Source organism: Pleurodeles waltl, chromosome 11 (genome assembly GCF_031143425.1).
Source record: "Pleurodeles waltl isolate 20211129_DDA chromosome 11, aPleWal1.hap1.20221129, whole genome shotgun sequence".
Classification (NCBI taxonomy): domain Eukaryota; kingdom Metazoa; phylum Chordata; class Amphibia; order Caudata; family Salamandridae; genus Pleurodeles; species Pleurodeles waltl.
The window spans coordinates 231,032,563-231,059,990 of record NC_090450.1 but is presented as its reverse complement, the minus strand read 5'-3'; the positions used below and the strand labels follow the sequence as shown (position 1 = coordinate 231,059,990).

The following is a 27,428-nucleotide window of genomic DNA, read 5'->3' as shown; positions in this document are numbered from 1 at the left end:
GAGCCCCCCAAACTGAAGCCAGTCAGCCGTGCAGTGCGCAGAGCGCAGGGTTCAGGGAGGGGATGCCGGGACTGGTGGCATATGTCGCAGACTGCACCAATAAAGGCCCGGTGCTGGGCTCTGCCCATGGGGTCCTGGTGCCATGTCCGGGATACGTATCACAGCTACACGTCTAGGGTTAGTTCATAATTTTCTAGTTCAACCATGTTCTCTCTGCCATCCAAAATGGCGAAAAACTCGAATTTTATTGTGCTTGCTGGAGTAGCTTTTTGTCTATTCAATGCGTCTATGAAGCAATGCAATCTTCTTCAATGCATGAGATGCATCATTTTCAAGAAATGTTAGCATATTGCGTGAATTATACTTTGAAGGTTGAATTGAACACATACATACCCTCACGTAAGAAAGCCTCGCTAAATGCCATTACATGTACTTCGTCGTTATCTGCATGAAAAGTATTATTGGAAATGGCTTTTTCTACAAAATGCACGTATTATAACTGCTAAAACTATTGGACAGTCAATGTATTTTATATTATAGTTGAGGTGCGGCTTCAGGTACAAAGACACAAGACAAATGTGTTGTGCAGTCATCTATCTGCAAGTGGTGTGTGCAGCCATTTGCATTAGATTTTCTACTCAACCCCGTCAACCGCAGGGAAAATCAGAAAAAATGTAAGCATATGAACAAATATGTAAATATTCGAAACCCAATAGTCATAGTTCAAAATTAAGCTTGCATGAAAAAAGTCTATCTGTTAAACTTCATCGAGTGGTGATTGTTTCACCATGAATTAATTCTACGGAGTGAATTCAGAGCAAAAAATGATTTTTGTTGTGAAAGAGGATGGAGTGTACTAGCATTTTAATTTATCTTAATTTGCTTTTATCAGTGTGTTTATTTGCGCAGCCCTGCCGCTTCCTAAAGTCACACACATCAGGTGTCATTGCTATTACATTCCAACATTAGCACCTAGAAGTGTGTTCTGAAGTTAGCGCTCTGCTCTCTTTGCGAATTAAAATGAAGAAAAATCCGATCAGTGATTGATCTATCTATCTGATTCAGTGTATTATATATTTGTTAATGAAGCCTGCTCGCTAGATGTTCAGATTCACAGGCCACAAAGTCATTTTCTGCTCACCACTATTCCGAAAATGCTGTAGAGTTTGTATTCCTACAAGCAAAGCGAGGCATCAAACACTAAGGCCGCCATTCGTAGACGACATTAATCTTGATAGGAATGGCACAGAAATCTGTAAGCATTCATCCTTACAGTGCCAGCTGGCTGCCTTCGGTGGAACTCCTCACAGTGGAGCTCTCAGTCAAGTTTCGGGGTGGCAGTGGCGTAATCAGCACCCACATTTTTCTGAATCAGGCTTTTACTGCGAGCAAAAGACACGTATGGCAAAGGGAGGAAGAGAAAGACGGAAAAGCGTCACAAAGGGAGAAAGCACAAACTGCAAGAGCGAGCTGAAGGGGCAGGGGCGGCTTTAAACGGATTAAAGAGGCCCGAGATGGCTTCAGGATTATCCTGCCTCAGTATTCCGTGCTCGCACATGCGTGTTTCAGAAGAGAGTTTTGGGCACCGCACGTTTTCATTTACAAATTAAGCACTGGTTGGAACCAAGACTAGGCAGTCTTTGTACTCAGCACACATCTAGAAAAAAACATTGGCCTCTGCACTTATCATTTACCAATACGCCTTGCCACCTGTCTTTCCCTTGTAAGAATCGCCGCACACTGAGGCAGATTTAATGGGCAGAAGACCGGGATCCCCTCCAGTGGAAGGCGGGCTCGAGAGTTGCCACATCCCTGCTTGTCTCTCAGGGCCTACCACACCACGCAGGACAGCGCGCCGCGACCCAAAATATGTGTAATCTGCTACAAAGGTAGACGGAAAATATATTATTGTTGAACTGCAAAAAAAGCAAGCAAAAAAGCCACAAGCAAACAGAAGCTAAATACGTTTGCCTTCAAAAATGTTGCTCGCTCAATGAAGTATTTTGTTGCTGTGTTCCACTTTTCACTTGTTAACCTTTTTCCAGTATGAATTAGAAAACACCAAACATTAGTTTGAACAGTTTAACGGTAATTACTTTATGCTTTCATGTAGGCCATAACCTAACTCCGGTAGTTATTTACGAGATTCAGGTCCGAGAACCCATTGAACGTGGTTCATTGGAGTGATGCTGCTGCGGGTGGGATCGGCAGTCTTACCTGTCGCTGGCCCTGTTCCGGCGGTTGGTGTTCACCTCATACTCTGTTCTTGCCAAGGCGATAGAATGGGCGCTAACCCTCCTGCTTGAAAGTCACAGAGAAATCTGCAGGAGGTCACACGTGGTCCACAAAATGATCGTTTTGCGTCTTTAGTATAGTTTTAGCAATATTTGGACAGATTCCACAAAATGGCGGAAAAGGGCTCCCAAACGAACAGCGGAAACGTTTACCACCTCAGCTACGGCAATGCGTAAAATGCGTAAACTACGATTGCTTTATAATTGCATGTGCCAATGTCAGCTTTACGTGAAAACCCGTCGAAACCACAGACGCACTTTTCCGGCCAGGCCAGGGGCTGAGCACTTTTACTCAACACTTTCTCTGCCTGTGTTTGTTTTTATTTATTTGCTGAGCACCTGCTCGGGAGACGCTGCACAGGGGTTTATCAAAGGCGCCGTGCGGCCCCTTGTTTATGGACACGCCGTGCTCCGAGGACCCTTTTATTTTGTAAACACAAGGCAGTCACCCCAGACGGCCGGGGTGACTTTTTAACCCCTGCGTGTCTGCGCGCAGTCTCTCCCTGACTCACAGCTCCCCCCATCCCGAGCCCTTTTAAACTGATATTCCTGCGAATCAATTAGATCTGCAGATTACATTTCATAGGGATTCGTGCGCTAATCTCGCGCTCTCTGCCCCTCTCTGCTGCCCCCACCCTGGGCCGGTCTAGTGTTTCTGAAGGGAGCCCTTTAAATCCATCAATCTGGGTCTCCCGGGCTCGGAAGGCGGCCAGGCTGTGGGGACAGGGCCCTGGGAGACCGGGGGCTGCTCCGGGTGTCACGTCAGGGCCAGGGCAGGCAGGAAGCGGGAGCCGCCAGTCTGTCAGCACCGGCTCAGCCCCGGGAGCATTAAAGGGTGCATCCTTTTATTGGCCGCGCACAGACAGCCGACGGACCATGCTCTTCAATGGTGAGAGAAAGTACCTGCTCTTCCCCCCCTCATAGCCAGGTCACAGTGGTCATTTCAAGCAGCAGGCCCTACTCCCCATCTCAGTGCATGCAGGTGATTTCAGCTTTAATAAATGTGTAATATTGACGTGCGGGTATGTGTAGAGGGTGCATGTTTCGACGCACATAGCGGATTTTTTTCATTATAAAATACTCACCCCTCAACCGCTAATATAGTGTGCCTGTTGTGTATATAAAATGTTTACCTGTGTGGGTAAGTTCACAATTTATTCGTATTTTTTATTTTGTTTTACTTTTCGACCATGTATCGGGTTCATCACCATATGCACTTATATTTGAGTTATGTTTGTGGAATGTTTATAGCATGCCAGGGCTTCTGAAATGCCTCTACTTCGATGGGTATGTTGTATAATGGGGTATTGTATACACTTTTCTTCTTAAGAATTCACGCATATGGTATTTAAGAAGACTTCTATGTGACTAGGTATGTTCTAATCAGAACTAATTTTATGCCATTGGCATAACTTATCACAGTCCTTCTCTACGTTTAAAACGCGCTTTTAAATGTTTTTTTTCTAACATGCTTGTAAATGGATTTTGCTTCTAAAGCGATTTTATTGATATTGTTTTTTTTATGAAATGTGTTTGCCTGTAAAGTGCTATGTGAAGGTGCCATGTTTGTAAAGTGCCTGCGTCGTGCGTCGGTAGTTTCTCCAGGGCGGCGGTCTCGCATCAGCACCTGCGCTGCCCTCCGCGCCAGGATGGCCTGCTGTGTGCACCAGGTGTTTACTGTTTCCCTGTAAAGTTTATGGATGCTCTGGGTGTATAAAGGCTGCTCCGGGGAGAGCGGGGCTGGGAGTGATTTGTCGGAATCCTGTAGCGGGCTGAAGGGGTCTGCTCCAGCGGCCTCAGATGGGCCGCACTGTTACAACTTTCAGCACTTCAAAGCGCCCTGACATATAATACAGTGTTCTGTGCATTTAATGACTGTAGTGCCGTTTTATTTCTCTCTTGGATGGCGGCATCTGTTAACCATTACACGTGCAACTGTTCACTTCCTTCTGTCCTTGTCTGCCCAACCAATGATCGATCCTTCTTTCTCTTCCCTTCACTCACTCATCCTTTTGTCCGTCCACTCATTCATGCGTCCTTAGAGTTCCCTTCCTGCCTTCTTTATCAGTTCTTTTCTTCCTTCACCTACTACATCCATCTCTCTCCATTTCTCCCTTTTCTATTTTCCCCACTCAATTCCAAAAAATGTCTCCCTCCATCCCTTTCCCTTTCTTCTCCGATTCTTCCATCCTGCTCCTCTCTGTCCATCCTTCCTTCCTCTACCTCTTCCTTCCATCCGATCTCATTTCCCCTATCGTCTCCATCTCTTACCTCCTCCAGACTTCCTCCCACCGCTCTCTGGCGCGCGTCTGTCTGAAGCGACAGCTGTGGGCTACTTTGTGGCAGAGGCTGCCATGCGGGTGCCCACGGGTGAGCAGATAAACTGACATTTACAAACATCTCGCCAGCGACTCCACAACAAGTGGTGTGTGCGGCGTAACTGAGCTTCGCATTCGCGAATTCCGTGTTTCGGGGAGTTCTGATTCGTCTGAATGAATTTCCATAAAATATGTCAGCGCGTCTGCTAACTTTCTTCCCAAAGTCTCGGAAGTCCCCGAGAAATCTCCGGGCCTCGTCGCCATGATAGTATGTGGAGGAGCACCGGGACAGATGGACCTGCCAGCTGCAGTACATACATTTAAAATACTTGTTGAGATCACCCTCTGAGACGCCACACTGCGCTTGAACGCCTCACAAAGAACAATATACATTACACAGAAAGTATTAATGCTAACTTGAAGTACGTATTTATGGTGCTCACTTGAACATGTTCCAATGCCAGCAAAACTCGGGCCACCCAATCATGCCAACTATATGTTTTGTCATCCCTTATGCTGCCCCCAGATGCTATATTTAGAATTGTTTTACAGCGCTGGCTTGCTGTCAGTGCTCGCGTCTTAGCAGTAAAGAAAAAAAGATGTGTTACTCATAGGAAAATCTGGTGTGCTAATCCTCGATTTTAAGGAGTAAAAGCTACCACCATAATGCGTTTCCACATTACAGTTCCCTGACTGGGGCAGATTGCGGACACGTGCTTTTTTCGAGCGGGCACTTTGCAATAATATGGCTGTGTCGATATTAGTGCGTTTTTTGTCATAAACGCTCGTTAACTCGAATAGGACCATTATATATATATATGTATATATATATATGGGTTTTACTTAATTTGTGCTTTGCTCCAAGTATATGAGGAGATGTAATAGAATATTCCTAAGTGACAAAAAACACTAAGGCGTAATTGGCCATTTCAAATGTTAGGATTCGTGTTAGCCCTGTCCAGCGAGGTACGGTCATAATATATAAAGATGGGAACTGTATATTAATGACGCCGCCCCCGATCTGAATGATTTGTTTAAACCATGCAACATGCTACCACCATATGTGTAGACTAACAAAGTAACACCAAGTAACAAGCCTTCCGCTGAGCGGCGAAAGTAGCGGGTGGGGTGCAGTATTTCTCTGGCGTGTTTAGATAATTGTACCTAGCATACAGTGCATCAGGTGCAGTGGCACCGTGGACCAGGGTCCTGAACCCTGATCATCGCTGTAGGTAACTTCCATAAAGGCATTCAAAGCAGCCGTTTTCCTTGCCTGCACCAAGGCCCATGGCATCCTTGCTGTGCTACGGCCACTTTGCACCTGTACACAACATCCCAGCATCCTCAGCGGGGCAGAGTGTGTCACCGTTCAAGCATCACTGGCGGTTGTACACACCGGGCTCTTCTCTCCTTGAGGTGGCACAGCCCGTGGGCAGCACACCTCAGTAAAGTGGGCATGGGAAGTGATATTTAAAACGCCCCCTTTCCATCGAACCCTGGCACCTTTGCAGTTGTGCATCCAGTATTTTCGAGCATCAGTTGTAAGTTACACTCTGCCCGCGATGTATGTGCTGTCCGCTCCAGGGGCGATGGCAGCGCATTGAGGACAGCTTTCCGCTCTGGGAACTGCTCGGTCCTGGTGAAACCACGTCCAGGGCAGCTCCAGAGAGAGAGCGGCGAGCAAGGCTGCCTCTGGGAGGGGGCTTGTTTACAGGGTGGTGCCCCCGACCCCATGCAACTGGAAAATCTGAGTCACAGCGGTGAAAATTAAACAACAGTTTTTCAAGTATGTTGGATAAGCACTTCCTGGGAGTGCTTTAAATGGAAATATAGAAGTGCAGGTACTCGCGCTTTAGATTACCTGTTTACTTCTTTGAAGTGCCGGCACCCTCCCATTTAAATATACTTCAGGAGTGTAAAAAAGCGCAGGCACTCTCTCTTTCAAATTAACGAAGTGCGGTACTCAGTACTAGACAGTACCTGTCCATTTAGAGCACTTCTTCTCGGGAAGTTCGAGGCAGCCCAAAAGCCCCTGGTAGTAGCCCCCGACCCTGAAGCCAGGGCCAATACTGCAAGGCCTCAATGGCCAGTCTGGGGCCGGAGTGAGGGGTGGACGGACGGAGGGCTGGATGGACTGATCCTCCCTACCTGACATGCATGTTGGAGGGCAGGAGATGCTCACTTCCCCTGCCCCATAGAGGCGGGGGAACAATCAGTGGCTCTTTTACAGCCGCTTTCGCTGCACCTGGACTAGCGCCCACCGCCACCATTTACCCTGAGCGGAGCTTTGCTCGCACGCGCGGCACCCTGCAGACATCACTGCTTGGCCTCCGAGCTGCTCGCACAGACGCTCTTTCTGTTATGATTTACCGTTCCCTGCTTATGCTGGACTTTGTTTGCTATCAATGCTTAACAGCGGCTTTGTTTGTCCGTTTTTAAAGATAGATAGATAGATAGATAGATAGATAGATAGATAGATAGATAGATAGATAGATAGATAGATAGATCACTGACCTGATTTTTCTTCATTTTAATTCGCAAAGAGCAGAGCGCAAACATCAGAACACATTTCTAGGCGCTAATGTAGGAATCTAATAGCAGTGGCACTGGATGTGTGTAGCTTTACGAAGCGGCAGGGCCGCGCAAACAAACACACTGATAAAAGCAAATTAAGGGCAAATTAAAATGCTAGTACTTATTGATCACACAAATGGCAACTCCAACACCACTGCTGCTGCTACTAATAATAACATACAAGTGCAGTAATAATAACGTTAAGGGCAGTAGTAATAATAAGTACTGTTGCAGAGTAACACTGGCATCTTGTTTGTAAGCCCCGTGGCATGGGAAATCCCACAGTACGGTAGAGTCACCTCAATAAATGGGGCTCAGTCAAAGTGCGTTGCGTGTTCCCCTCATTTAATTCTCGACAGGCAGTTGGAATTTAAATTGCGTGGGGGGCGGACAGGGTATGGGGCCCTCGCTGTGTGTGTGGGGGAAGGGGAGTGTTACGGGGGACAGTCTGTGGTACCTGCTTGTTCGAAAGGAGCTGTGATTCGACGTTTCATAAATGACAGTTGGTGGGGGGCGCGTGACCCCAGAAGAAGATAATTGAATTTCCCACAGAGCAGGAGTGTCGTCACTTTTAATGGCTTATCAATAATTCCCGCGCTCCAGAGCCCCCTCTCGATATCCCCTGATCCCGCTGCAAGTGCTGCCTAATCCAATTACCAGCGCACCTGGCCTGCGAAAGGCCTGTAATTAGCAGTGGCCTTTCGTCCCGGCTGCAGCGGCGTTGTGGAATAACTGTGAGCTGAGGGGTCTGGTATAGGCGCCCACTCAGCCCACATCCATCCTGCCTGAGCTGAGGGGCCTGGTATAGGCGCCCACTCAGCCCTCATCCATCCTGCCTGAGCTGAGGGGCCTGGTATAGGCGCCCAGTCATCCATCCTGCCTGAGCTGAGAGGCCAGGTATAGGCGCCCACTCAGCCCTCATCCATCCTGCCTGAGCTGAGGGGCCTGGTATAGGCGCCCACTCAGCCCTCATCCATCCTGCCTGAGCTGAGGGGCCTGGTATAGGCGCCCAGTCATCCATCCTGCCTGAGCTGAGAGGCCAGGTATAGGCGCCCACTCAGCCCTCATCCATCCTGCCTGAGCTGAGTGGCCTGGTATAGGCGCCCACTCAGCCCTCATCCATCCTGCCTGAGCTGAGGGGCCTGGTATAGGCGCCCAGTCATCCATCCTGCCTGAGCTGAGAGGCCAGGTATAGGCGCCCACTCAGCCCTCATCCATCCTGCCTGAGCTCAGAGGCCAGGTATCGGCGCCCACTCAGCCCTCATCCATCCTGCCTGAGCTGAGGGGCCTGGTATAGGCGCCCAGTCATCCATCCTGCCTGAGCTGAGAGGCCAGGTATAGGCGCCCACTCAGCCCTCATCCATCCTGCCTGAGCTGAGAGGCCAGGTATCGGCGCCCACTCAGCCCTCATCCATCCTGCCTGAGCTGAGGGGCCTGGTATAGGCGCCCAGTCATCCATCCTGCCTGAGCTGAGAGGCCAGGTATAGGCGCCCACTCAGCCCTCATCCATCCTGCCTGAGCTGAGAGGCCAGGTATAGGCGCCCACTCAACCCTCATCCATCCTGCCTAAGCTGGGGGGCCTGGTATAGGCGCCCACTCAGCCCTCATCCATCCTGCCTGAGCTGAGGGGGCCTAGTATAGGCGCCCAGTCAGCACAAACGTATCTTGCCTGACAGGACTCCTCCGCGTTCAATCTGGACTGAGAGGCCGCGTATAGGCACCATGCCCATTCGTCGTATATTCTGAGCTGAGAGGGCAGGTATGAGCGCCCATGCAGCCCTCATCCATCCTACCTGAAATAAGATGACAGGTATCGGCGCCTATCACCCCTTATCCATCCTGCCTGAGCTAAGAGGCCAGGTATGGGCTCCCACTCAGCCCTCATCCATCCTGCCTGAGCTTAGAGGCCAGGTATCGGCGCCTATTATCTCTCAACCATCCTGCCTGAACTGAGAGACCTGGTATGGGTGCCCACTCAGCCTCACACATCCTGCTTGAGCTAAGAGGCCAGGTAACGGCGCCCAATCAGCCCACATCCATCCTGCCTGAGCAGAGAAGCCAGGTACGGGCAACTATCATCCCTCATCCATCCTGCCTGAGCTGAGAAGCCAGGTATGAGCGCCCAGTCAGCACTACCACATCCTGCCTGAGTTGAGAGGTCTGGTATTGCCGCCCACGCAGCCCTCATCCACCCTGCCTGAAATAAGAGGCCAGGTATCGGCGCCCACTCAGCCCTCAAACATCCTGCCTGAGCAGAGAAGCCAGGTACAGGCACCTATCATCCCTCATCCATCCTGCCTGAGAGGCCAGGTATGGGCGCCCTCTCGGCCCTCAAGCATCGTGCTTGAGCTAAGAGGCCTGGTAATGGGCGCCCACTCGGTACTCATGCATCCTGCCTGAGAGGCCGGGTATTATCACCCTGCCTCCTCCACATTCAGTCTGGACTGAGAGGCCGTGTATGGGCACCTTGCCCCCTCTCCTTACATTCTAAGCTGAGTGGCCGGATATGGGCACTCTGCCCACTCCACATGGAGTCTGAGCTGAGAGCAGGTCGGTATGCCCACCAGCAATCAACACCGCCCTCCAAAGCTAAACTGGTCGGGGTTGGGCACCCGCACCTCCCTCTCCTCACCCTGCACTCCTCACCCTGCATTCCGATCTGTCTCAGCTGAGATGCCAGTTGTGGGTACTAACCCTCCCCTCCCCGAGTAGGGAAATCGATTGCCCTTTCTCTTCACCACTCACAACCCCTTATACTGAGCTGACAGGCCATACAGGGACATCAGCGTCCACTCTACCCATCCCGGCCGCATTAGCGCCCACTGTCACTACAGCCCCATGGGCAGAGGGCGTGTGTGGACACCATCACCCCAACGTATCGGCGCGGCCGAGTAATATGGCGAGCCCCTAGCCCCGTCCGAGCGATCAGCCGCCAGGTATGCGCGCCTTTAAGCCGTGGAAGCAGAGAGGCCGGGCGTTCCTTACCCCAGTTACCGTCCTACTCCGTGCGGGGTGACAGCAGCCCCCACGCGCACACCCCGTATTTCTGAGTAGAGCAGCCCCCACGTGCACACCCCGTATTTCCGAGTGATCAGAGGTCGGGCATGGTCGTCACTCCTCGGTTTCATGGAGCTCGAATCTGTTTTGCATCTCCCAGGAAAATAATCCTTCCTCGAAGCGCTATCTATGGTGGGAGAGAAGAGCAGAGATGCCTCACACATTTATTGTGAATCTTATACACACAAAGAGGCCCAAGTGATATACAGTGAACAACGTTTATACGATTTCATTAAAACTTTTACATCTATAGTGCCACATGTCACTGTTCTATCACTTCGAGGCGCTTTGATACCCAATTGAGAAGGACAACGGAAGTTGTTTAAAAAAAGGGTAGTCCTGGAATAGGGTAGGGAGGATGTTGCCATGCACAAGGAAAGAGGAAAGGAGGAAAGGGGAGGGCACTTGACAGAGTTTGAGGGGATGGTGCGAATGGAGGAAGAAAAAAGGGAGACCATGTGGAAAGTGAGAGAGAAGGATAGTGCAACTGATTTGAGTGATGATGGGGCAGATGAGCAACCACCTTCAGAGTGTGGGGAAGTCAGGGAGTGATTTGTGGGCTGTAGGGGCTTGGAGGTTTTATACTGGGGGTACTCATCTCTGTGAGGACCCCCAAGGTGATTCAGGGACTAGAAAGAGGCCTGACAAAGACTGCTCGGTCTACCCTCTACTGCTGGTGTGTGCAGGCACCCCTTATTTCTTCCCCTCCATCATCCACCCATTTCCTGCAGGGCCTGGAGGCGAAGAGAGAATTGCTGAACTGGGCAAGTCTCGGTTCCCGACGTGTTCTGGCTTCTGGTAGAGTGGCGGCCTCGGGGTTCGATGGAGGTGGCCTCTGGAGGTGCCAAGGGCAGACCCTGGCACTCTCCTAGCCAGATGAGGCCTGGCCTGTCCCTGGGCGTCTTCATTCCACCCAGTTGTGTTTTGTTTTTTATTGGTTGGTTGCTCTGGGCCTCGGAAGAGTGGACCAGGACTGTGGCCTGGTGGCACATCTCAGGTGCTTTGCGGTGCACGCCGATAGAACTATGCCCGGTTCACTGCAGTATTTTGAGGGCATGGCCAGCAGCAGAAAACAACCAACTGGCAAAGGATACACGTGGAATGAAAATGGGTGGCAATAAAGGTAGCTGCAAGGACACGGGTTCAAGAAGTGGACGTTGATTCAAACGCGCTCACGCACGCGGGACACCCTTGTGCACAGGCACAGGCACGTGCACTTACACTGACTGGACCCAAACTGTCTACCCCGAAGGGTCTATCCATGCACGTGGGCACTCAGGCGAAGGGCAACAAACATGAGGCAACTGGAATGTAGAAAAGATGGTTAGTGAGGACAGGGCCTTCCAGAAGCCAGGCCCCCGCCCTCACATGCATACTGGTGGACGCATGCACACGAACACATCCTGCTGCGAGTGCGGGGGCTAGGACAACTACTGAGGCCTGGGGTTTATATAGGCCAAATAGTTATGGAAGCAAACAGCCTTCCTTGCGCAGGCGCACACACACATGCAGGCTCATAATCGCACAGACCCCACAGAGGGCACACGTGCACACCGCCTACAGCTAGATCCGGAAGGGTCCATCTATGCACGTGCAGACACACAGACGCACATACACACGTTCACGCACAGCCACTTAGAGGTAGAAGGGATTGTCTTTCCAAGTTGAGGACAGCAAAGGCACTGACGGAGGCCCGTGTCTTCTAGACATCAGACACTCCTGCACATGTACACGAACACACCATGCAACCGGTGTCAGAAAGACTCCCCCCCTTACCCACACACATACGTAGAGCCAGGCACTCAAATGAACAAGGACACATTCTTGCGCACAGAGCATAGATTTTTATGCACACGATTCTGCACCACCAGCGCCCCTTCTTTTGCTGCAGAGGTCCCTCTCATCTATTCTAACCCCCCCCCCCCCCCACCCCCCGCCTCCCCAACACACACAGTCTCATACCTCCTGCACCCCTCTGTGGGAGCTTGCGCCCTGGTCGCCAAACCCACCCAAAGCAAGAGTCACAAAGGAAGGGAGGCAGTCTGCTTTTTCACAGTTTACCAGCCATGTTTTACAACCTATCCCTTACCCTCGCATTACTGTAATATTAATCGGAGATGGAGAAAGTAGTCCCTAAATGTAATCACTATATCTCTTATGAATGGAAAAGTAAAAAGTGATTAAGATTCATCAATCAATCATTAGGTATATTAGAAGGTATGTTGCTTATCAGCTGGTTATGTGTGTGTGTGTGGGGGGGGTTGGGGGTAGGGGGGTTTGCGGGTGTGGGGAGTGTTAGCATCCGTCAGATTATTAACGGTGACGTCTACCTGGCATATTGATGACATACGTTTATAATCTGAATAAACCTATCAGTTTATTGATCGTGAAATACACTCCGTGTACAAAGTGACATCACCCAACACGTCAAGCAACGTAATCTAGGTGCGGATTAAGTACACACACAGTGTATGTTGTGCTGTGTTCGGGTCTCGTGCACAGCGTAAAGGGTCACCGAGTACAGGTCTCACACTGCTCCTAGGCAATGAGCCTGCGCTCCCATACAGGTACCAACAACTGCCCTCACTGAGATGTTCCGCCCTACACCATCTAGAACCACCATATCCTCAAACTATGATTACATTTTGCATTATTTCAATTCCCAGCTGTCAGTTAAAAGAAAAAATGCCCAGCCACCTTGCTAGGAGTGCCACATAACTTTTCTACTGAAGTGGTCCAGGAACTAACAAACATGTCTGTGATGACACGGCTAACTGAAGTCCTGTTGTGAGTTTTACGGACGTATCATTCTGGCAGGGTACCTCATTGAATTCACTGACGCCCAGTGTGATCTGCGCGTGGGGGTTCGAGTCACGGCAAGGATACCTTCTCCTTCCATCCTTCCGAGATCTGTAGGTTCAGTGCCATAAAATGGGAAATAATAGCACCTGCTATTTGTAGCGCTTAGAAGCGGCGGACCCGCTATCAGAATTCCAAGTGACTGTAATAAAAAGCGCGTAATTCGGTGAAGACGTTCCTTCAGTTTATGTGGCACAATTGGAGGATGTTTTGGGTCAAATAAAAGCCCCCCCACCCCCCAATAAAAATATACGTTTTAGCACAGTTCCTATGTACTCATTTATTTGACGGTCTATAGTCATAGAACCCCTCTGAAGGATCCCCCCTCTTTCCGAAGAGTGTCTTTGGTCTGACTGAGCCCGATTATAGCGCTTTCCTCAGAGTCCGACCCGTGGACCGGGTCTGTAGCGGTACCGCTGCAGGTCTGCAGACCACAACCATGGGTTGTGCGGTGATTACCGCCGCAGGTCTGCAGACCACGACCATAGGTTATACGATGATTACCGCAGCGGGCCAGCAGAACACAACCATGGGAATTACGGTGATTACCGCCGCGGGTCCGCAGGTCAATTCCCACCATGGTGTGTGCGGTGATTACCGCCGACGGTATGTGGGGTGTGTGCGGTAAGGCACCAGCGCATTTCGAAGAAGGAGTAAGCTCCGCTCAGGGATGTCTTGTTACCGGGACGTTTTGATCAAGTGTTGCTTGAATCAGGAGTCACCAAACAGAACAAACCACAATTTTGAGTTTCCAGAAAAGGGAGTCGGTGGGAGTCTGCGACATGGGCTGGACTGTGAGATGTTGGGAAATGGTGACAAACTGGACCTATATAGAGACAAAACCACATAATAAATCAGCACGTAAACAAATGCACGCGCTTCACCGATACATAAACTCAAAAGTACGAATAAATGTATATTCGCATACATATGAATACATAAATGTGTACCTAACAGACAAGTAAACCATGACTTACATAAAGTGATACACAAGTATAAAGCTAACTATACAGCGCATGCATTGAACTGAAAAAGTTATAAAGAGAAGCATTTACCGCCGTGTGTACGCAAATCCCCAATGCACAAATAAGCACATGCATGCGGAAATAGACTATTAGGATGTAATAAATAAATAAATGCACCGTCACATATATGTCACGATACGTTATGACAGCGCGCGTCCACGCATGTAAATGTAAAGAATCGAAAATTAAGTAAATGTAGCCGCTTGATTAAAAACAATCAACACACACAAAGTCGCAATAATGAATGGAATACCTGCCTATGTATACAGGCAAATCCGTAACTCATAAATAAACACATGGATATCTTCATGTCAGCCCGGTTTAATCTGCAATAAATACAGAAAATTCTTACGTACTTAATACCAATGACTGTGTCAGTACGTACAGTAGTTAGCGATACACACACACACACAAATTAGACATATAGAGCTGAATATACACATATTTGCATGAGTGTTGAGTACATATATACATTTCCAGACGTGCACACACAAACAAATAATTCACACGTTAGGAAATACCACCCCTCTTGTGCACATAAACACATAATGGAGACATAATTCACATTCTAAATGCATCTTCGGAAGGTGTCGGATCGGGATTCCCAAAGAACCAGGGGTATTATCAGAATTAATCGAAGGTTAAAAACAAAATCCGAAACGCCACTTCCTAAAATCAACCGGTGCAAGCAACCTACCCACTTTGCCATCCGTCCCTCGCCCCTGGCAGGAGCTGTCCGACTCCTGCGAACTCAGGACCGTGAGTTACCCGAACTAACTTTTACACTTCAGCAACTCGAACCGAAAGAAGTGTGGGTCACAAACCTAGGCTCGTCTGGGCCGCATCCGTGGGTTATTTGTGCTTCAGATGCATACTATGTGTATGTGCACAAGTAGGCGTGCATTTAATTTTGAATCGGAAAGCACGCTTGACAACTTGAATTCTGTTTTTCAGACATGAAGCCCCCCATGCATCCATCTATCGCCACGCAACCCGTCCGTCCATCCACCCAAACATCCATCCTCCTCACTCACTAGTTCCACAAATATAGAAATCGTCTGCATGGCATTATTTAGCACTTCTGTCTTAATGATTGGGATATTACAGTTGTTATCTAATTCATATGTTTACTAAGATTGAGAAGTTTGCCAGAGGTGCGTAGCGCCTCTTTCCGCGTGACAGCACAGATGCATTCAGTGCTATTTAAAAAATACACACGCGAACAATAACTTAAAAAATCACATTCAGTTCGATGATAGCACATCTTAGAAGTGCATCTAAAGAGCCCATATCCGCTACCATTTGAAATACAAATAAACCGAGAGAGACTGGGGTGACCAGTTGTCCGAATATTTCTCACATTAATTTGCAATATTCTAAACCAATTTAACGCTGACTTAGCTTCAAAAACACAGGCTTTTGGGAACACCACGGGAGAGGGCTTGCATCCGAAAAAGTGGGCGGTGCGTGCCCAAATTCACACCGAAGTGAAGGGTTTTGCACGAGGCAAACGGTGTGACGTAATGTGAGTGGTACACACGGGGCTCCTTGTAATAAGACGTGGTTGGCAAGCCGAGGCGCTCTGCAGCACCCTCCTTAGGGCACATTTAAGGCACGCGCATGTAAATCGAGGGGTTGGCCTGAAACCTAAAATGCGAATTTACCAAGTGACCGAGATTCTGTCAGCAGAAGGTGGCAGAGACACCTAAGCGCACTTAAGCCTACATTTTTTTATTGCAGTTTTTAACGTAGCGCGAATTCGACCCGAAGGAATTGGAGCGCGTTACATGATCACCAGTCACATTACATAAGGACACGTTCATCTTTTGATAGGCGCGGAGAGAATAAGTGATTGGGGCCGACGCCGAGCCTCGAACCTGGTTCCCCAGCTCCAAGGTCGGCAGCTCAGACGTTGGGTTGCATCCTCTCCACATTTACAAGGACCTCCCCATTGCGCCTCTTAAAAGCTCCCCGTTTCAAACTACGTGTTATCTGTGCACACAGTTACGAGGGCACCGGCTGCCATCTTCCAATTTACCCACCTATGCTTCCATTCCAGGCCCCAATCACTTAATGGTCCGCGAGCGTTTATCGAGAACTTATGAAATCCTCGCGATTCCCGAACTAATTATTCCGCGTTTTCCCGAAAGATGGCAGAAAAGAACACAGCATTTGTTTTTTTCTTAAATTGGAGCACCAACATCTCGTCATATTCATATTAGGAAATATACTTCTAATATTTAAAAAGACTGACTTTTGCGACTATAGGTTGATGCTTAAAAAGTTTCGACTGTACTTCAGACGAGCTTATTTTTTATATATTGGGGTTCAGGGGCCCGTCGACTTACTGCGTTCTCTCGCCTCTGCTCGCACCTTCTTTTCTCCTACATTTTTGGAGCAGGGATGGGAGCAGCGGCTACAAAAATTCAAACATCGTTTGGGGGAGGGGGCCGGCAGAAGAGGAGAGGGGTGCTTTGAGCTCAGAACCCATTGTTCCCCTATTTCAAAGGGGGAACCTGCCGGCTCCTCGTCCTTTTGATTGATGAGGCTGGTGAATAAGTTGGGAGCGCAGAGTGACAGTCCCTGAATGGTCCCATTGCAAATAAAGAGGCCCGTGGAAGGCAGGGGCTGGCACTGGGCAGTGTGAGGGAGTCGAGCTCTCCGGCACTCACCAAGCGCCCAGATAAAGGCGGCCGGCACAATAGCACCTTCTCCGGGGGGACAGACAGCCTTTACAGCACTCCTGGCGTCGTATCCTGCTGGGGAGCCTGCCCTCTCCTCGTCAGCCCCTCGGCCGCTTTTCTTTTCCTCCCCCAGCAGTTTACTTTGAAAGCTACAATAAATTCCTGAAGACGGGCGCTGAATAACAACACCGCGCTTTGAAAGACAGAGGGGGAAATATACATAGTTTGCGCTGTCCTCCTACAGATCAGAGAGCAGGACAGTCGCCGAACTGGGGGAACTGCGCCCCGCGCATCTCCCACGCACAGGAGCTGGCGGAGTTTTAAGGAGCAAGCGCGACATTAGCAGAAATACATAGTAGGATATAAGGATGCGACTCCCCAGTGGGTGGGAATTATTTTGAAGAAGGCCACAAATGATCCCTGTTCGTAGCATCACTTAAAAATAAATATTATCCAGCAGAAAAGGGTCAAGCATGTCCTCAAATAAGCATGTTTCAAACGTGTAGGTGTCCTGGTGCCCCGGAAGCTGTTTAAGGCAAATGAACAAAAAAAACAGAGCGAGGCAGGAGCATCTTTCATTCTAGGAGAACCCCTCTCAAGTGGCTCTTCGTCGGCGTCTCCCCTGTCCCTGTGAAGTGCGAGGGGTCTGGGTCACACTTCTGCACTCAAGCCACATTGTCAGGATGAGGAGGCAAAGTGTGATCCCTCGGCCAATCAGCGCCCGCCCTCTGCAGACGGGACAGTCTCCTGACCGACCAATCAGGAGCCAGCAGCCCCGAGGAAGCTCTGAGTGCAAGAACTAATAAATACTCCGGAGCTGAGCCCCCTCTCACTCTGCCCCAACCACGTCAGGACGTCCGCCCCCGCCACTCCAACCCCCCTCGGAACAAGCACGGACACTCACAGCGCCCAGAGTCGTCCTGGGAGCAGCGCCTACCCGCTTGGAATCCCCCTCCGGTTCCTCCTGTGCTGGGACAGGGACTTCGCGCTCACGGGAGAGGATCCCCTTTCGCTGCGCCTGTGGAATTGGTACTAGGATCCCTTCTGTTGTAGAAAGTGGGGGGCCCACCCGGACTACACCTTTGGGGTCAGCGAAGCAAGCGATGAGCTGCCTGTCTGGTGCTGTCCCGAGAATGATGCGCCCAGCCCCAGGACAGAGCTACCCCCGCAGCGGATTCCCCCTGGAAGGTAAGAAGGGCCGCAGCTGGGGCAGACTCATGCATCCGCACACCGGACAGTATAGGATACAAAAGGTTGAGACAAAAAAAGGGGAAAAAAGTTGAGACATTTAGAAAAAGGAAAAATACTTACTGCGCCTACAGAATCTCCCCTGGCGTAAATGCGGCCTGTGTCGTGTACGCGGATCCCACACCGAGTTCACCTGTTTACGTGCTCATACCTTTTTTGTTTCGAGAAGGTCCCACAGTCGCGGCACAGCGGATACCACCTCTGTCTAATTAATGGATTCGGCCACCGGCCACTGACCATTCTCTTTCTAACTGCGCTTAAGGATTTAACTTTTTCGTTTTCACAAACAGCTCTGCGTGTTTAGTAAACAAATCACCACTTGAACTAATCGCAATGCCGTTTGCCATGTCTAATTAATTGTTTTTGATACACAACCCCAATGGTGGGGCCAGGGGGGCCCAATAGGGTTTAAGGTAACAACACATGGGTGCAAGAAGTTAGTTCGAGCACGCAGTGAACTTTGTTAAAACTTTCGAGCAGCGTAAAGTTGAATTTTAGATGTCCGCGTCTATCCCAAACAAGATAAATTTCTGCATAAAATAAACACCTTTAAATATGCTAATCATGCGCACATAGATGGTCAGATGGTCGCCAGAAGGTGACAGTAAATAAGTGCACGTGACAGACATTGTTTACCAACAGGCCACCCATTTACGCTCACCCACAGGTGATTTATTGCTCGGCATTAGCCTTTATTTTAGGGTTCATGTACGTTTCGCTTCCTGTTTATATCAGCTTTACATACAAATTTAGCGATAGTTCCCACCAATTCAACTAAGATTGGATTTCAAAACATTCATCTCATTGTGGTCTGGTTCCATAATCTTGAACTATAGAAGTTGGTTTACTTACAGTCAAAATGTTTTTTAAAAATATTTTTTCCCCTTGGTTTGTTTATAAACAATCCAAATCCCCGGCCTTTTTATTTTTGCAATCATGACCCGCAGTTTACTTAAGAAACACACTGGAGTGTCCAAGAAATGTGTTTCTCTGTTTTTATTTCAGTTTTCTGCAGCAGGTAGCCCTAAAGCGGAACATCTCGCTGCAAAAATAAATAACGCGCGCCTGGTGTAGGAGGTTTCATTTTGTTTGGAGTGACGCCGAGCTATTAACATTATTGAAGTAAATAAACAAACTAGCTGATTTAAATATAGCAGTTGTCAGGTTTTAAACGCCTTCTTCTGTGTATTTTCAAGTACCCTGAATCTTCATTTGTGTATCTTGGAATTGCTTTACCAATTTAAGTAAAAGTTTGCAGTTCCCAAAAAATATAACGCGTGTTTCCGGGTTCTTTCCAGTGTCCACACCTCTGGGCCAGGGTCGAGTGAACCAACTGGGAGGAGTGTTCATCAATGGCCGGCCGCTGCCCAACCACATCAGACACAAGATTGTGGAGATGGCCCACCACGGCATCCGGCCCTGCGTCATCTCCCGCCAGCTACGGGTCTCTCACGGCTGCGTCTCCAAGATCCTGTGCCGCTACCAGGAGACTGGCTCCATCCGGCCTGGCGCCATCGGCGGCAGCAAGCCCAAGGTGAGCACCTCCACTCGGGGATGGGTGCACTGAGGGGTGGAAGGAGCGCGGGGCAGGTGGGTCTTGGTGGGCGCGTCCACTCCGAGCCAGGGAACTGGCACACTGAGGAGACAGGAGACCATAGGTTGGAACTTCCACCCCGAGGCACGGTGCTGGCACACTGAGGGGGCAGGAGATGGTGCTGGCACACTGAAGGTTCGGGAGATCGTGCTGGCACAGTGAAGGGGCAGGAGACGGAGCTGGCTGGAGACCCTAGCTGGGAACTTCCACCCAGAGGCACAGTGTTGACACATGGAGGGGGCTGGTGGAGGGGGCAGCGGGCACACTTGTGCAGATCCATCCTGCGTACAAAGCGGCCACAGTGAGAGGGCTGGTGGAGAGAGGGTATTGGTAAGCACATCCACTTCGAGACACGGAACTGATACATTGAGGGGGCCGGAGATGGTGCTGGGACACTGAGGGGGCTGGTGGAGATGGAGAGTGGGCACAAGTGTGCTCTTCCATTCTGTGCACAACGCTGGCACACTGAGAGGGCTGGTGGAGAGAGCGGCAGTGGGTCCAAACTGTGCACCTCCACCCCAGGTCACAATGTTGGGAAAGAGATGCAGGAGAAAAGAGGGTCAGGAGGACTAAGATGGGCACCTTCACCTACAGCACGGAGCTGGCACACCAAGGAACTGGGAGGAGAGAGGGGCAGCAGGGCATTGTTAATGGGATATAGGGCACATGGGGCAGCAACTCCGAGGTGATCACCACCTCCCCTGGACAAACGGATGGGGCTTGAGGGAAAAGGGGACAGCAGGCACGAGTGACTCCCTGCACACTGGGATGTAGAATGAGGGCTGCTGGCATACTGAGTGAGCTTTAGTGGAGAAGTGAGAGCAGGCCCACGACCACTGCTCCGGGTGCGCACGGTGTCAGCCCTGCAAACACATTGAGGGTAGGCCACAAGTAAATACCGAGCCTCAGAGACGCTGTACGAGCACCACTGGCACACAGTGTCGAGCAAAGACTGGGGGCAAGGGCCTAGTTACCTGCGTCCACAAATGTGTACTGTGGGGTCTGCAGGCAAGAGGGAGGCCGTAGGCAGCGGAAAACACCTCCACTCTTTCAACTGATGGGGCTGGGGTGGGCTATGACTGTTGGAACATCGCTGGTGCACTGAGGGGGGCAGGTGGGCTACAGCTGATGGACAGCGCAATACCTGCCTCAGGGAACTATCTAGCTTGAGTGTGGTGGTGAGTCTGTACTCACTTTTGGTGCGGATCTAACAAGGCCTTTTATGGCGTTCATGTACTTTATTAAAATAGGCAAAGTTACCCCTTGTGATTAATGATGGTTATTTACATAATTCATTTGCGTGTATAAAAAAAGAGCTTTAATGACAACAAGAACTATCTATCTATCGATCTAACTCTCTATCTGTCATTTGTTTCTTGTAATATCTGCATGGCATACTCACCCAAAAATTGAAAAAATTACGCTTTTAAAAAACAAATTAAGTGCTTATGTAAAAAAGAGTTGCATACTTTGTGGATGTTTTATCTGATTGCCCAGTCCACATGCTGAGGGATTTTCCTTTTTGAGAATCACTGCTAAGTGTTCAGTAAGAGCTCCCTGCTAGATCCCGAACACACTAAATTGATTGTTTTTCCATTATTTCAGGGAGTGTTGGTTGCTGTTGTTAGTCGAGCAATCGTCTGTTTTGAACTTTAGTATTGGTTATCTTGGTTTGAACTAACGCTCTATTTACATGGATTCTGATTTACACTTCAACAAATTTAATTGTGTTCAATTTAAAACTACTTTATATGTCTCACGAGATTCTGACTTCTGGAGGATGATTTTAGAATTTAAATTCAACATTTGTGATTTCACCGCAGTTTGAAATTCCTTTTTTATACAGTTCTCTCTCCCGAAGTGCTGATTAGATATCGGACTTTGTGAGAGAAGTATAGGTTTCTAGCAAATAGAATATGCCTTTGTAATATAATTTAACAAGGGTGTCAAGTCTATTTCCGTTGGCAGTGAAGTTGTGTCATGAATGGAAGAAATACCTTGGGACAGTAGAAGATGATGTGACTTGCACAAGTTGTAAAATTTTGGCTTAGTGGAATTTCAGAAGTTAGGATTCTTAATTTAGCCACATATACTGAAATCACACTAAAAATGGCAGTTCATTGTTATTCAGCATTTTATGTTCTTTGCAACCATGTGTTAACGTGCACGCCTTCCAAGATTTATGATTAGGTAGGTTCTCCTAAAAATAGTGGTTAACTAGCTTTGATTCGTAGCGCTAAGTATTGCTCGGCCTGGCTCCACATATTTCTTCTGAAACCAACCACAATTTCCTTGTCGTCCCCACCCCACTGAAGCAGGTGACCACGCCGGATGTGGAGAAAAAAATCGAGGAGTACAAGCGAGAGAACCCGGGCATGTTCAGTTGGGAGATCCGGGACAAGCTGCTGAAAGACGGAGTCTGTGACCGGAACAGCGTCCCCTCAGGTACCGTCCCAAGTGCGACTAGCAGCCCCCCAATCACACGTTATCCATTGATGCACGAGAGGGTGTTATCTCACAGCGTCTCAGGCCATTCAATAACAATCCATTGATACATCACACCACTAACCTGTAGGCCCGTTCATTTTCTTCCACGTTATGAAGGGGGGTCAGGCAACCAGGCATGCCTGGAGGTTCGCCGTATACACAGTGTCCGCGCGCTCCGAGCTCCTTGTGTGCGTCGAGGGGCTGTAGATGCACATTTTCTTGGAAACACTGGCCGCTGCAGATTCATAAATGTGGATTGCATTTAGCTCCTAATTTCTGCTTTCGGGGACTGTTGTGCGCCTTTAATCACAAAAAGGCAACGGAGCGCCGTTTCCCGACTGAGAGGAGACATTCCAGGGTATGGAACTGCTTAGCGGGCGAGCGGGAGGAGGGCACCGCTGGTGGGTCCAGGCACCAGTAGGGCGCGGAGCGAGAGAGCACAGTGCGCTCACTCCTCGCGGGGAGCTGCGAAGTGCACTTTTCACCATCATCGTGGGGAGCTGCGAAGTGCACTTTTCACCATCATCGTGCGAAGTGCATATCTGACCTACGTCAGACGCCCCGCGCCCCCTGTGTGGAAGATCCCATCTCTTCGTCGCCTATGACATAATTTTACGTCAAAATGCGCAATAGTTTGTACGTCTGTCGGATGATGTCGCTTTATAGTGATGCCCTATGCCTGGCTGGAGGTTATCCACCCATACAGTTCATCCACAAATATTTTAAACATGCCATTAGGGCAGAGGGCGAATCCCTAGTATAGATTTTATTGTGACAGAGTGTGGTATGCAGCTTTGTGACATTTAAATAAATGCTTGAGCTGCAGATTATTTTAGAGCTACCATTTTAGATCTAAGGTCTCTTTCTTTGCTAGGATCCATCCATCCATCTACCCATCCATCCATCCATCTGCACAGCCATCAATCCATGTATATTTTCAGAGCTCCTTACAACTTTGCACCCCACGCAGCTCGGCCTACAATCCTCACGAGTCTTTCTCCTTTTTTGTGTGTGTGTGTGTGTGTGTGTGTGTGGGGGGGGGGGGGGGGGGGTGAAAAGGGGGTATAGTTATAGCACTCCTATAATGGCTTTTGACTGAATATTCTGTGTAAAAATAATGTAGCCTTCGAGTGAGGGGATATGCAGATACATATTACTAGATTCACACAACTTTCTAACATGAGTGATTGTTACTTTCTTCTGTGATTGGGGGAAAAAGTTAGTAATATGCAAAGTTTTCTCCACGCACAGAGAAATTTTAGTGAACCATGCCTATTAATAGCCAATTTAACAATCACTAAAAATCTCTCTCTCTATATCTATCTATCTATCTATCTATCTATCTATCTATCTATCTATCTATCTATCTATCTATATATATATATATATATATATATATAGATTCACACACACACTCACATGTGCCAGCCTGTACTACGCTAGTTATTGTCATTGCATTGTTACATGTGTTGGCTGGTGGATGACTCAGAGGAGGCAATGCCTAGAGTGGGTCATGATGCCTCTTCTCTCCCTTAACAATCATAACAGTGAATTACTCTCCCAGGATCTGCATATATTGTTTATCTCATGTCGGTTTGTCTTATGTCCTAGTTACAAACGAACCATTTAACCAGAACCAAAGCACCAGCTGTTGAAACCATGCACTGAGAGAACATCACACTGAATAGGCCTCCTGACCATCCCGGGTTTCCACTATAGAGTCGTTATAACATGCTTTCTGTGAGACCGTAAACAGTATTTTCACAGGCCAGTTACACTGTGTGAATTGTGGTAATAACATGGACGTTGACATATGCATAGTAGTAATGATTGTATGAGTGTGGGTTTAGAAGTACATTTACTTAAATAACGTGTTATTGGAACATATGCATTTAATCCCCGTCATACGATGGCACACACATAAATGTATGCCATGGCAAGGGAAATAAAGTGGCCTAATCACACGATATTTCTAGCAACTGAACTCAAACATTCAAACATGTATTACTGTAGGTAAAGGTATAATACCAGTTCACTACCACACTATACCAAACTGATAGGAGAAAAACACTGTTTTCTGGCTCACATATTTGATGTAACAAATACTTCAGACAGGGAAAATAAGTTTCCTATTAGTCACATGGTCGCTTCAGTGTGATTTTATCTTACTACACTAGGTTAACCCCTTGCATCCTGGGTTTCTTTAAACAGCTTTTGTTAAATCAAATGAACATGAACAAATGGCAGATAATAAACCATATAGGCAGATGTGGAGTGTATAACATGCTAATTATTATCACTTTTGTGTGAGGGGAGGGGCGTCTTGACTCCCCGCAGGGGTTGTTACTCCTGAGTCATGGCCCACACTCAATATATTTAATATATATTTTAAATAGTTTTTAAAAAGGGCATTTATTTATTTGCATAGTGGCACCATGTTCACACTGAACGGGGCTTATTTCAGTGATTTTTAATTTTGATGTGTGCCACTCACATAAATGCAGTTTTTGAATCAGAGAGGCCTCCGTCCACTGTCTTTCAAAGGAGCAGGCATGATTTATCTGTACACTTTTTGGTGTGAATATATATATATATATATATATATATATATATATATATATATATATATATATTATGTAGTAGATAGATAACTTTCAAGCACAAATTCGTGCCCACGCAGTATGGAGAATCACTTGCAGCCCAGAAGCATGCGTGCACACACACACACAGTGCACACACACACAGCGCACACACACACACACCCACACACAGCGTGGGCCTGATTTTTCACCTGGATTATACAATGTTATTACATATGGCCTGGCATTTCGCCTCATTGCAGTCCACAGAACAGGTGGAGATTTGTACCACCACCATAATGAGTGCCATATGTGATGTTTGTCTGCATGAGGTGTCTGCGCCAAGGGAGCCAGGGAAGGACAGGGCCTCCACCAGGCCACCACTGAGATGCAGCCTCCACCCTCCCTTGTTTCCAGCCAGTGTTATAACGGCCTCTCCTTTCTCTCTGTTTGAAGTGAGCTCTATCAGTCGTATATTAAGAAGTAAGTTTGGGAGAGGGGAAGATGATGATGATGATGAGGACGAGGAGGCAGAGAATGAAAGAAAGGAAATGGAAGAGAGCGAGAAGAAGACCAAGCACAGCATCGATGGCATCCTTAGAGAAAGAGGTACTGTAAGGCCCCTCCCCTCACCTCCCAACCCTGATCTGGTGACTGTTAATTTCCTAGTCTAACCTGGCCCGGTTGTCTCTGTGCCAACAAGTGGGGGTGATTTGTGTCAGAAGAGGGACCAGCAGGCAGATGCCCCTCAAAAAAAGTAGCAAAGCTGTGGCAGAGCAGGATCTCATGTCAGGAGGGCCTGACTTCGCCACAGCCTGTGCTAATACAAAACAAAGTAAGTTTAATTGGCAACACTGGCGTTTCAAACGTTTCAGATTATTACAAAAGGTTGGTTGTATATTGGAAGGATTTTCAGCATAGGTCCTGAATGGACGGACCCGTGCCTCATTTTCAGGATGTCCGTTGCCCATGTGAATGAGTTTCCGTACAGATTCAATGCATGTAAATGCACGTTAAGTGGCTATCTAATAAATTTACTTTGGATCCGGCCTTCCCGGAGCTACGCAGAACAACCCTGGTATACAATGTTTACAATGTACAGACCACTCAGAGGCTGAAACATGCCAGGGAAAGCTCTCCACATGCAGGAAGCCCCTCGGTGGGAACAGATAAGAAGGGACTAGGGATTGCCTGTAGGCAGACACCCCTCTAATGGCTTATAGAGGGGCCTAGTTCTTTGTGACCCAAATGTGATTTTCCCACCCGCCACCAAGCCTTGGCTCCGCGCTCTCAGCTACTTCCTTTTTGGAGAACGTGTGCCGGAAGTGTCCTGCCCTCCCTAGGTGTTTACTACGGGGCTGTAAACTGTTTGAGAGAGGTGTGAGGGCAGTGAAACCGCAGCAGATAAGATCAAACGGACTTCCGCTTGAATTATGTCCCACCTCGAGACCCGTTAAACGCACCACTGCTTCTTTCTTGATGGGAGGGGAGACTGGGAGATGGGTGTTCCAATTGCATGCAAAGTGCAGGTTCTTCCTAAGTACTTCAGTCATGAAAATCAAAGTGACAGTCACACTGCCGGGGACGTTTATTACCTAAACTTTCTCTGTTTTGATTTTTCAATTTATTTGTTAGTCAATAATTTTATTCTTGCAATGTCTGTTTGAAACGCGTTTTAGAAACATGGAACATACTCTCAATAACAGAAACGAATTGAATTACATTGTAATAAACTTCACATGGCATATATTTTGATCTGAAGCATACGAATATTGTAAATTCTTGCCTTATCTCCTTTGGTAGGTGATTGATTTGGATGAATTCAAATAATATTTTGTCAACTACATATTATATACATTTAATATATACAAGCATTGTAATCATTAACCATTTGATAAAATTAGCTTAAAAAAATACAGACCGAAACATGCCATTTCAATCTTTAGAAACCAGAAATACCCATATGGCTGCATACACCAACGTTCATTAACATACTAACTTATTCAGTGTTTTGCAAGAGGAACGAAACCACGACAGACATGCTTATCTGTTGGTTTCATTCCAGTGAATTCACTTTGCATATAATACAAATGAACACCAAAATTCCATAACAATACTTTTTCACAGATAATTGGATACTATTGAAAAACAAATAACAGCTAAGTGTCTTATATAGTGCTTAGTGTTGGCGTTTTCTATGAGGTGTGAAGAGCAGCCATTGCTATTAGTCAACTTCGATGCGCTTACTTTATCGACCTTGGAAGGATGAAATGCTGAGTGCAAAATTAAACTAATCGCGTACAGGTCGTGCACAGATGCTAGCAGTAAGCTCTTACATGAAGCACATTGTCGTTAATGAGCCGCAGTAAGATATTTTATTTGCTCATTTGCTTTTATTTAAACATACACTTGTTTAAACAAACAAGGACGTCTCGATTTGTTTGCATCAGGCTGGTAAATTTGTGTTGCAACGGCTGTTGTTTATTTGAGTTTCCACTTTAGGCCTTAACTGCATTAAAATAAATTGAACGTGCAGAAAGGCTCATGTAGCAGGAAAGATAAACATTGCTCCCACCTATTTCCTTGAAGCTTTCAGAACGCATGAGGACGTTGTGTGTACCAGTGTTGATGCCACAGCGCTGAGAGGGCCCAAGTGTGCTGCTAGATGCTGCGACCCAGCAGTGGCCCTGCAGAGGCCGACTGCTTCCA

General features: G+C 48.0%; 1 protein-coding gene across 6 annotated transcripts in view; it reads left to right on the top strand.

The window, feature by feature from the left end:
* Positions 1-2,973: 2,973 nt before the first annotated feature.
* The window catches only part of PAX3 (paired box 3), a 117,942-nt gene continuing 93,487 nt past the window's right edge, over positions 2,974-27,428 (top strand). For 2 of the 6 annotated variants that reach the window (XM_069213461.1, XM_069213459.1), the window contains exons 1-4: positions 17,720-17,999; positions 19,358-19,593; positions 21,972-22,098; positions 25,176-25,328. In XM_069213461.1, the coding sequence (XP_069069562.1) occupies positions 17,915-17,999; positions 19,358-19,593; positions 21,972-22,098; positions 25,176-25,328 (601 nt within the window). In that variant the 5' untranslated portion in view covers positions 17,720-17,914. Of the gene's footprint in view, positions 3,184-17,719; positions 18,000-19,357; positions 19,594-21,968; positions 22,099-25,175; positions 25,329-27,428 lie in introns of those variants that run through there. The other 4 variants (XM_069213460.1, XM_069213458.1, XM_069213463.1 and 1 more) reach the window with 3 other exon arrangements.